The following is an 11103-nucleotide window of genomic DNA, read 5'->3' on the forward strand; positions in this document are numbered from 1 at the left end:
AAGAATCAAAAAAAGGCTTTTTTTAAATTATTAAAAAAAATTAACCCGAGACCAAACTCCATTGTCCTGTTGTTGTGCATTCTCGCGAAGTTTTTCATTCTCCTTGTTGAATAATAATTTTTAAAAACCAACAACACAAATCGGGAGTTTTTCATCAAGATTGTATTGGCTTTTTGTATATAAAGATTAATTGTAAATAATAATATAGATAATATCAAACAGGAATTTAAAATATGGAGGATCAATCAACTTCTAGTGATATAAATACAAATTATTCAGATAATCAGAGTGATATTATTGATAGTCACAAAATTATAAAAAAGAAAATCTATGATGAAACGGAGGATGAAAGTAAACTGAGGTTTGAAATGGAATTGGAATTTGTTCAATTATTAGCAAATGCCTCGTATTTACAATACCTGGCTCAATACAAATATTTTGAAGATCCTGGATTTATAGAATATTGTAAATATTTACAATATTGGAAGAACCCTGAATATGCTAGATTTGTCAAATATCCATATAGTTTATTCATTTTGGATAGAATTGTAAATGATGAACAATTTAGAGAGGATTGCAAGACAGCTCATTTCAGAGATATGCTTCATCAACAAATGCTTCGTCACTGGGGCTTTTATAGGAAAAATAGAGAGGAGGCAATCAAACAAGCACAATCATTCGAGTAATTCAATAAATAATTTATTCGATCATGATTGGTTTTGCTGAGAGAGCTACTGCTTTTTGAGATTTCTTGTCCTTAACAAGAATTCCCTTTCCAGCAACGAGATGAGCTCCTCTTTGGAGTGGGAATAGTGGAATAAATACGTGTCTTGATTTTAAAGGTTGCAATTCTCCAACAGCTTGGAGAGATGATCCATTAATTGCCAATGGATACATCTTGTCACTATCCAAATGAATACTCAAATCCATTACATCTTTGGAATAATTAGTAATTTCACATACAGCATAGAATGGTGTATAGAGTGTAAAGCTTTCTTGAGTATTATTATTATTATTTGATCCCAGAATGGTAAATTCGTCAGGTATAGATGAAGTAAATCCAATAATTGAAGCTTCCAGGTCTTGTTTTGGTATTAATTTGTGAGGAATAGGGTTTGTTAAGAGCATACCACATTCTCCCATGGTATTCTTCCATTGGAGAGATATTTTACCAAGAAAGACAGAATTTTGTGTTACATTCATAGCTCTATTCTTTGAGTTTGGAACGAGTTCGAATAAAAATCTCTTTGATTCTCCTCTCAATAATGGATGTTCAAAGTAATTTTCGGAAGTATTATGAACTGATTGATCCATCAATTCATATCCAAAATTTGGTTCAAATTTTACAGATTCAATATACAAGGATGGTGTTTGTGTTAAATTTTGTAAATCTAATTGTACAAAAACATGGTTTCCAAAAGTGTTTACCTTAACTTTCATACCAAGAGGATCATAGACTTTGAATGGAAAATGTTTTCTAAAGCTTCTCACTCTTCCCTCTTCAGGATCATAATATGAAACTAGACATGTCAAAACTGTCTTGTCCTCATCATCTTGAATGTCATCCGATGAAGTTAATGGGTGTTCAATAATGAAATCCTACTCATCACAATAAATCCACAACAATTATAATAAATTAATTCAAAATTCCAATAATAAATAGTAAATTTCCAATTATTATTTCATCAGCATCATCATGACAATTATTAAACTAACCTTGTTTGTCTTGGATCCGAGTTGATCCAAAGGAGTTGAACTAATATCTAATAGTGTTTGCTTTGTTGTTTTTCCTTTTCCTGTAACCAATTCAGCAGTCACTGAAATATTTTGAATAACTTTGTACGATTCATTGTGAAGAGAAATGTAACACTTGAGATGTTCTCCAACATAGATAGCACCTGGAGCACTTGGTAAACACCAACCATCATTATAACCCAAACTATCAAATATAATACAGCGATCCAAAAGACTTTTTCCATTATCTTCAAGGCCAGGAATTTCAATGAGTGTATCTTCCTTTTGTTGTTGTTGCTGAGAAGCTCTCAGAGGCATTTCATTCCCATAGATTGATTTTACATCCGACACATAATTTGGCGTCTTGTAAAATAATTTATAATCACCAAGAGCATCAGTCTTTTCGGGAAGAATCGGAACAGTGAGAGAAAAATCAGGTTTCTTCAATCTCATCAGTTTGATGCTGATTGGATGAGGTGTCTCAACCATCGGTTGCAACATGACTGATTGTCTTCCATACAATTGATCAGACATTTTTTTTAGATATTTTCAAATTTTAAATAAAAAGCAAAACTTTAAGCTGTTTTTTAGTTCACACAAAGAGTAAGGCACATGTTCATTATTGGTGTGCATAAATACATAATCATGAATTTGTCAACCATCACAACACTGTCACATCACTAACAAAGGTCAGCTCTATATTTACTTACTTTAAAATTACCAAAAAAATAACTTTAAAAATGCAACAAGCAACTTCAAGTCTAGAGGCTAACAAAGACAATGATAATCAACAAGACTCCACCTCACCATCATCCCATCAGTCTTTTCCATTAAATTCTAACAATGTTTCGAATAGGAGAACAACAATCACAGAAGAGTTGTTTAATCGTGGAGTTCTCTACGGAAAAGAGAAGGAATATGAAAAAGCCTTTCAATGTTTTATGAAAGTTGCTGAAGAGTGTGAGTGTGCTGATACACAATTTAAAATTGCTTATTATTATCATATTGGTTTGGGTGTTGAGAAGGATATTCGAAAGGCTTTCGAATGGTATTTGAAGAGTGCAGAGAATGGTTTTGCCAAAGCACAGTGTAATGTTGGATTGCTGTATCGTTTTGCAGAGGGAGTTGAACAGAATCTACCGAAAGCTTTCGAATTCCATTTAAGGGCTGCTAAACAAGGTATAACAACCTCTATGCTTGCTGTTGCTTGTTCATACGAGTTGGGAATGGGAATAATGAGAGATATTTCGAAATCATTTGAATGGCTTTTGAAAGCTGCTGAGAATGGTGATGTAGGCGCTCAATATTATGTCGGCCATGCATATGAGATTGGAGAGGGTGTTGAACCAGATGATACAAAATCATTTGAATGGTATTTGAAAGCAGCTGAACAAATGGACGTAAGAGCACAATTAGCAATTGGCATTTCTTTTTATTGTGGAAGAGGAGTCACGGAAAATCAAAGAAAATCATTCGAATGGTTTCTGAAAGCTGCTGAACAAGGTGATAAATCAGCACAATTTTATGTTGGATGTGCATACGATTCTGGAGAGGGTGTTGAGAAGAATAGGTATAAAGCATTTGAATGGTATCTTAAATCGGCTGAGAATGGTCATAAAGATGCACAATTCAATGTTGTTTATGCATACGAAAAGGGAGATGGGGTTGAAGAGTGTTTCAGCAAAACAGTGTTTTGGTTAGCGAAAAGATTGAATGGTAATTTTCAATTCATTGAAAACCCTGAAGAGCAATTTGGATTAAAGGATTTTTTGTCTGAAGATTTGGCACATTTTGAGAATATCACTGAACCTGTGATTGTCAGATTTGAAGAGAGGGATTTTACAATTTCCTACGAGTTGTTGAAACATTCAAAATACTTTTCAACAATGTTGAATTTAAACTGGAATAGGTTTAATGAAAATGAGAACAAACATATTGTGCTCGATTTGAGATCTATTCAATCTGAAATATTTCAAGAACAACTTGATTGCAGTCAGATATTTGAGAATTATATTAATTGCTTAAGAGGTGGATTACCAACTAGTTGCGAAATGCAGTTGCCAGTGATTTATTTGGCAAGATATTTGGGAGATGATTCGTGTATTTTAAAAATTATGAAGAAGTCGAGTTTGTTAATGAGGTATTATTTTCTATTTCAATTGGAAAGTCATACTAAACTTCATGTAGCCTTGGCAAGTTGTTTCTCTTCCAAACTAGCACCTACAAGAGACCTTTCAGAGGGTGTACTTGAAACACTACTTGTTCAAAGTGAATTATCTTGGCCTGCGAAAGAAAGGATTTTTGGAGAGTATAGTCAAAGATTCAAAACACCAATTTCGTTAACGTTCAGTAAGTCATTCATTATTAACAATTATGATATTAAGCTTAATAGATAGTAATATACTCCATCTTTCCTTTAAGAGTTACCCAAGCTCGATAAAACGTACAGTAAAAAACGAAAATGTCACCTTTAAATTGAAAAAAGGAAAAGAGGATGAATTCAAAAAGTTGATAATCACTAGCTCTAAAATAATTAATTTCTTTGGAAACAATGCTAAATTTTACATACAAATGGTTTTAGATGATAGATACCAATTTGGATTTTGGTTGGAGAGTGGTCAAATAGGAGGAAATGAAAACACAATTTTCAATTTACCATCCTTTAACCAAAAATCTTTGAAAATTGATATGGTGGTGATAATGTGAATACATTAGAGTATAAATAATTAATTGTCAAGTTAAGGTGGAATGAATACTATGAAAGATTCAAGTGCAATTATCTATTAAAGACGCTTTGTGATAAAAGAAGAATTAATATTGTGAATGTTTTAATTGTTTAATAAAGCAACAAATATTTAGAATTGGTCCTTCGTGTAAACCTGCGTTTTTCAAGGTAACTTTGAGTGTTTCCTCTTCCACAGCCAAGAGAGATTCACTATTAAAGTCCTTTTCTTCCAAATATTGTAACAATAGTTTCAAATGATCTTCCCTTAGTTTCAAATGCTTGTTTTGGTGAGCTCGCTTTAAAAAAGTGGCAAGTTCCTTTTCATCCAAATTTGAAAAGTCCACCACTTTATCTTCTTGTGTCTTTTGCTTTTTTGAACTTCCATAAGGTGAAATATGCTTATCTGATAACTCTTGAGACTTATGTTTAGAATCAATACTTAAAAAGGTATTAGTATTTGTTACCCATTCTTGCAACAACATAAAATCTTCGGTCATTTCTAATAAATTCAAACCAGGGATAAGCTCTGGACTCTTGTCTAATTGAAAAAGCAGGAAGTTAGAATTTTGCCTTAACAGCGTATTTACAGACTTTATATTCTTTCCAGAGAGTGCTAATGGCCAAACAGTCAAAAACAATGCAATACAAGGTGTGCAATGTGCTCTCTTTTTTTTGTTTGACTGGCTGTTGGCAGAGTTTAGGATACGATCAAAGAATATTTTTGCTTGAAGGGTGGGTTCTTTCAAACAAGTAATTTGGACAACCAAGTGGAACTTTACCCATTGATTGTCAAAACCCAAGGCAGAATATGGTAAAATTAAATCTACACATGAACTGTCCTCACCTCCATCCCTTGCCATCATTGGTCCTATCACATCAATATCCTCAGGTTGCCCTATGAATGAGGAATAATGTTTCTTGTTCGAATCAATTATAATAGATGAGAATTTGTTCTTTTTTGATAATACGTTGGACATGGGCACTGAGGGTTGAGTACTGGTTAAGGAGCATAATTGCAAGCCAAATTTGTACACTGTACCCTATGACTGCAACAGTACAACAGTTATTGAAAGTGTCAAGCCACTCCTTAGGGAAATACAAAGTGTTTTCTCTAATGTACCTTAATGTGAAATTATCTGGAATTGCTAGTGTAATTGTATCATCTCTTTCCTGATTGATTCTAACCAATCCAGAATGGTTAAAAGGAAGGAGATATTGAATAACTTGATTTGAAGTACTACCAGTCAAAACACCATTTCCATCCTTTTTCAATCCAAAATCGTTTGGAAATGAAAAAATCATTACTAATTTTTCTAATAGTGCTTCATTTTCAAATGATTGTTTTCCGATATTGAGAAGTTGTTCCAACATTTTCTTTTGTTTGGTCTTGTAGATGTAATAAGCACCATCAAGGGTATCTTGTAGCAGTTGTTTTGTAATAGGTTTTGACTGATTTCTTAATTCTTGTAAGAAGTAGAGTATGTTCTTTGGCGTTCCTGCCACTTCTTCTTCAATCTTGTTTTTAATTTCTTCTGATTGTTCGATCGTTTGGTTTTGCATTTTCAATTCTTCCCATTTTAATACATTATTCAACACCTTTTTAACTCGTTCTGCAGTAAATGGTGGCAAAGGAGGACAAGCAATAGATTGAAAATAACTCGTTCCGTTAATTTCGTCATTTCCTAAAGCAGTTGTTCCTGTAAGTATCATCTTTACATTATGCGAGCAAGGCATTAAGGAAGAAAGAGTTTTAAAGAACTCTTGATTCATCACTAACTGACATTCGTCTAAATGAAGAAACAGAAATGAATATTTCCCTAATACTTTCTCCACAGTCAAAGATATCATTAAGAAAGGAGTTTCCAGTCCGTGTGGATTTCTAACCATAATTGATTTGTTTGTTTGGCTAAACTCTGATATACAATCCACAACTGAACCAAAAAACTGTCGCCACCTAACCTCAGAACGTCCAATGTATCCGGATATACTTGGATGTATTGTTACTTGATAAACATTAGTATAAATTTTTGAAATATTATTGATAATTGTTGTCTTTCCTGTGCCTGTCGGTTCAAAAAGAGTCATTATTTTAGCCTTGTTGTTATTGGGTGGTGGAGACTGTATGAACGATACAATACTCTGCTCTACACTAGGGGATGGATCATAGAATGGAATTTCCTCAGCAGCAAGCTTCTTTTGCATATCATTCACTCCATCTTCCTTAAACAAATGTGCCATATTTTTTATATTGGTTTATTTGCTTCAAAATTGTGGCGGGAAAATACATGGTACTAATTGAAATACAGATCAAACAACATTCTTAATATCTTCCAAAATAAATAAGGAAAGGTTAAAGACCAGCTTCAAGAGTTTGAAGATTCAACTTTGAAAGAGAAATTGATTCCAATATTTTAGATCATGTTATTGATCAATCACAAGTTTCTCTTTCTTATTAGATATTTCAAGATGATGCCAAATCCAATCTTTGGGTTCAACTTTAACTCATTGATTAATTTTACCTGGTATTGTAATAAAAAAATGAATGATGAATTGAAAGTTAAATGTCAATTAATTGATCTTTATGATGGAGATGGCACTGATCGATCGCAACAATTATTGAAAGGAAAATACAATGATGAACGGTTCAATCATAGGAGGGAATTTATGAAGGTTTTTGTTAGGATTAGGCCTCCAAGTGTGCGGGATTTAGAATTACATCAGGGTGTGGCGATCCAAACAAATGATGATACCAAAATCGAATTAACATATCAGCACACTAATACAACAAGAGTTGGAGGAGTAGAAGGAGAAGGATTAACAGCTTGTGATCAAAAAGAAGAATTTATTGTGGATCGAGTATTTGACTTCGGACGGAATAATGATAATATTTGGAATTATTTTGGAGAGGAAATGGTTCATCAATGTTTGAAAGGATTTAATTATTCTTTAATTTCATAGTGAGTATTTGAAATTCGATAACAAATATGGAATTATTGATGAATATTAGTGGACAAACAGGATCTGGGAAAACTTTCACCCTTCTTAATAATGAAAATGGTCTTGTTCCACTGTTTGGAGAAAGTATCTTTAGACAATTGGAAGATAAAGGCAATTTTTCACAGCTGGAATATGTTATTGAGATGAGTGTTCTTGAAATTTATAATGAATCTTGCTATGACATGTTAAATAACAGTACAATTAAATTGAAAATAAGGTAAATAGGATTGTTGGTCATGATTCTAATGTTAGTAGAGAGACAAGGGATGAAGGTGTTCATGTTGAAAATATAACACAACATCAAGTTAATTCAAAAGGGCAAATTGAGGAATTATTAAAAACAGCTCGTAAAAATTTGATGTTCAAGCAAACGAATATGGGACAAGCATCGTCGAGAGGAACTTTGATTTACTCATTTAGACTCTCACAACTGAACTCAAATGGACTAGTAAGAAAATCTTTTATTCATTTTGTGGACCTTGCTGGAAGTGAAAGACTAAAGAAGACTAACACCACACTACTTGAAAGAAACAAGTCCATTAGCACCTTCTCGAAGATTCTCCACGCCTTAGACTGTAGCCAACCTAAGGCATATCACATTCCATATAGAGAATCCAAGTTGACTCGTCTTTTGCAAGAGAGTTTGGGTGGAAATTGCAGGACAATAATGTTATTCCATGTATCTCCTTCCAATAGCTGCAGCCAAGAATCTCTTTCAACACTAAGAGAAGCAAAATCAGCCAAATATGCAATGACCAGGCCAAAAAAACCTCATCACGAAAGCAAGTAAAAAAATTTTGTTTTGCAAATTCTATTTTTATTTCACTCAAAATTTTAAGCTGTATGCCTTAATGCAAATTACATGTTTTTCCAAAGCAAAAAAAAAGGAAACAAGTCACAACCCGCTTTTTTTCCTCCCTGTTAAATTACCAGTGCATTTGCAGTTAATACTTAATAAGACCAAAAGAAAATTTCACAACTAGCATGAAGATCAACAGCACCTCCTCTATCATCATTAATACTCACATCATGAAACAACCAGAAGTTAATTTTGAGGAACAACCAGTTGTTCTTTCCTTGGATGTAACATTTTCAAGCCCATTACTTAAATCAACAATTGACAATCAAAGAAAGCTCCATGAGAATTGGTGTAAGGAGGCAGATCTATTCAGAAATGCCATTATCACTCCTTTGGAATATTGTGTCAGAGAAGAATCAAGATTTGGAAAACGAAAGCAAGAATATTCTCCTTATGTAATTAAAGGTCAAGAATTTATTTACATGAAAAAGTTAAAGAATCTTAGTGAGGACATGGAAGAATGCTCCACAACAAACGAACGATACGATTCACCAGTGAGAGATGGTGTTGAACAATCCAAAAAGAAGAAACGTTTCTATTGTGAACAAGTTGATAGTTTGGAAGCCATTCCAATTGAATTGAGAAACAGCAAAGAGTACATGATGGAACGTGTTAAGAAAAATGGTTTGTATCTTCATTATGCTCATCCTAGATTGCTGTTTGATCAAGAATTGTTATTGGAAGCTATACGAAATAACGGAGATGCTTTCAAATATGTTCCATTTACATTTAGAAAAGATGAAGAATTCTTGAAAAGAGCTCTTGAATTGAATGGTGATGCTTTTATGTTTCTTCATGGGGAGATGAGAAAGAGGAAAGATTTATTCGATTCTGCCATAATAACAAGTGGAAGAGCATTCGAACATGCAGACAATTCAATAAGAACTGGTTATTTCAATGCAGTTCAAGCTGTGTCAAAGTACTGGAGCAATCTTTCACATTAGAGCATCTGTACCTTACTATTCTAATTTAATTAATATTATTCTCAGTTCTAATCAATTACAAGACTCTGAATTGGTTAATTCAAACTTGATCACCGATAGGTATGATGCATTGACATATCTTGACATTTCACACAAGGCATTTATTATGGCAACAAGAGAATGTAGGAATGATGAGGCAGTAATTATAAAGGCATTGAGAAAGAATTTAATCATTGCCAACTATCTCACTATTGAACAATGGAATATTATCATTAACCATCCAATTATCGTGGAAATAGTTCGATTCCCAGCTCTAGAAATGAATCTTGATACAGCAACACTCATTCTTGAAAATTCAACGTTGCTTGAGAATGTTAGAGCTCTTGTTAAAAGATATCCATCATTAACAAAAAGTTTAACCAATTTGGAAATGATATTTGATCCTTTCATATTGAGATATTTACCAAAAAGAGAACAATTTAGAATTCTCTTTGGTAAAGAAGAAAAATTCAAAAGTACTGCACAAGTTACAGACTTTGATATGAACTTGAATTTGCTGAAAGAGAGATTTGCAAAATCACATCCTGGATTAGTTATTCCTTTCCACAGATTTGGATTAATACAAAAAAAGTAACTTGTTTATCACTTACCTAAAATAAAAGCATTGCAAATAAATTACAAAAAAGGGTAGAAAACAAGCAGATATTTAATAAATTAATCTTTAGAATGTAAATTATTCATATCTATCAAACGCAAGAGTTTTAAGAATGTTAAATTCTTCTTTCATTTCTGGAGTAACCACCATCTTGTCAAAAAATCTTTCCAACACTATTTTGAATTCAGAAATAGAGAGCTTAAAGTAGGAGCAACATTCGAGTAGATTTTGAATTCTTTGGATTTGTTGGGTTGTGTTGACACTAATAGTTGTTTGGGAGGAGCATATTTCAAGAAGGATTTTAGATGCATCTGCAGTTCTATTCAAACCTTGAAGGAGGGGTAAAAAATCCAACAAGTTATCATGAGTTGTCCACAGAGTTGAAATAATAGATGAAATATCTTTCTTTGAAATTAGTAATGATTTCAAATAGCTCATAATATTGTGAGACAATTTGAATTTCTCGTTCCAAATATCGAAAAATTCATTATTGACCTTATTTGTTTTCACTAATTTGATGTATGTTGTATAGAATTCATTCTTTAAATTCTCCAAATAATTAGTGACTATAAAAGTATTTAACCTGACTAATCTAGTTTTGTAAATCCTGGTAATATCCAAGCAGGTTTCCAAGGATTTTGAATTAAACGAAGTCTTTCCACGATACATATTTGCATTCCAAATTCTAGATTGGAATAATTCTAATGAAAGCTTGATATTATAAAAATGATAATAAAACTTCTTAATCATTTTTTCATCTCTCTCCACAAAGGGTTTCCCATTATTGATCTTGCTCAATAAATATGGTCCAACATTTTCGAATAGAATCTTAAGGCTCTTCTTTGGATAGTAAATCATTAAAGTTTGTCGTGGTGTGAACTTTGTCAAATTTTCCCAATATTCTTCTCCTCTCCTAAAATATTTGTGTCTAACACGAGGTAATGTCTGTCGTTTGCCCTTGAATGTTGGTTGATGACTATAATCATATTCCAATTCGGAAATATACTGCTGCATCAATTTGAATCTAATATTGGGACAACAATTAGATACAAAGCCCGGATAACACTTCAGCAAGGCATACAATTCATTCCTATCGAGAAAATCAAAAATACGACTAAATATCTTTTGTGGTAATTGATTCATTTTTTTCTTGATTTTCTCACAATTTTTGATCAAGAGCTAAATCATTCTCCATTCTGAAATTGAATGT

General features: G+C 32.7%; 7 protein-coding genes across 7 annotated transcripts; 3 read left to right on the top strand and 4 right to left on the bottom strand.

The window, feature by feature from the left end:
• Positions 1-56: 56 nt before the first annotated feature.
• Positions 57-2268, bottom strand: NAEGRDRAFT_80726 (uncharacterized protein; the record flags this gene model as incomplete). The annotated part of the gene is made up of 2 exons (XM_002674086.1): positions 57-1599; positions 1717-2268. The coding sequence occupies 2 exons, from the start codon at positions 2266-2268 to the stop codon at positions 700-702; spliced, it is 1452 nt and encodes a 483-aa protein (XP_002674132.1). The 3' UTR covers positions 57-699.
• Positions 2269-2474: 206 nt separating this feature from the next.
• On the top strand, positions 2475-4130 carry NAEGRDRAFT_70772 (uncharacterized protein; the record flags this gene model as incomplete). The annotated part of the gene is made up of 1 exon (XM_002674017.1): positions 2475-4130. One exon carries the CDS (start codon positions 2475-2477, stop codon positions 4128-4130), a length of 1656 nt encoding a protein of 551 aa, XP_002674063.1.
• Positions 4131-4545: 415 nt separating this feature from the next.
• NAEGRDRAFT_70773 (uncharacterized protein) lies at positions 4546-4956 on the bottom strand (the record flags this gene model as incomplete). The annotated part of the gene is made up of 1 exon (XM_002674087.1): positions 4546-4956. The coding sequence occupies one exon, from the start codon at positions 4954-4956 to the stop codon at positions 4546-4548; it is 411 nt and encodes a 136-aa protein (XP_002674133.1).
• A 430-nt stretch (positions 4957-5386) lies between these two features.
• On the bottom strand, positions 5387-6697 carry NAEGRDRAFT_70774 (uncharacterized protein; the record flags this gene model as incomplete). The annotated part of the gene is made up of 1 exon (XM_002674088.1): positions 5387-6697. One exon carries the CDS (start codon positions 6695-6697, stop codon positions 5387-5389), a length of 1311 nt encoding a protein of 436 aa, XP_002674134.1.
• A 1788-nt stretch (positions 6698-8485) lies between these two features.
• Positions 8486-9259, top strand: NAEGRDRAFT_70775 (uncharacterized protein; the record flags this gene model as incomplete). The annotated part of the gene is made up of 1 exon (XM_002674018.1): positions 8486-9259. One exon carries the CDS (start codon positions 8486-8488, stop codon positions 9257-9259), a length of 774 nt encoding a protein of 257 aa, XP_002674064.1.
• A 298-nt stretch (positions 9260-9557) lies between these two features.
• On the top strand, positions 9558-9872 carry NAEGRDRAFT_70776 (uncharacterized protein; the record flags this gene model as incomplete). The annotated part of the gene is made up of 1 exon (XM_002674019.1): positions 9558-9872. One exon carries the CDS (start codon positions 9558-9560, stop codon positions 9870-9872), a length of 315 nt encoding a protein of 104 aa, XP_002674065.1.
• Positions 9873-9971: 99 nt separating this feature from the next.
• On the bottom strand, positions 9972-11036 carry NAEGRDRAFT_70777 (uncharacterized protein; the record flags this gene model as incomplete). Its single annotated transcript, XM_002674089.1, has 1 exon — positions 9972-11036. One exon carries the CDS (start codon positions 11034-11036, stop codon positions 9972-9974), a length of 1065 nt encoding a protein of 354 aa, XP_002674135.1.
• Between the last annotated feature and the right edge of the window lie 67 nt (positions 11037-11103).

This window comes from Naegleria gruberi (assembly GCF_000004985.1).
Source record: "Naegleria gruberi genomic scaffold NAEGRscaffold_42, whole genome shotgun sequence".
NCBI classification, from domain to species: Eukaryota; Heterolobosea; class Eutetramitea; order Acrasida; family Naegleriidae; genus Naegleria; species Naegleria gruberi.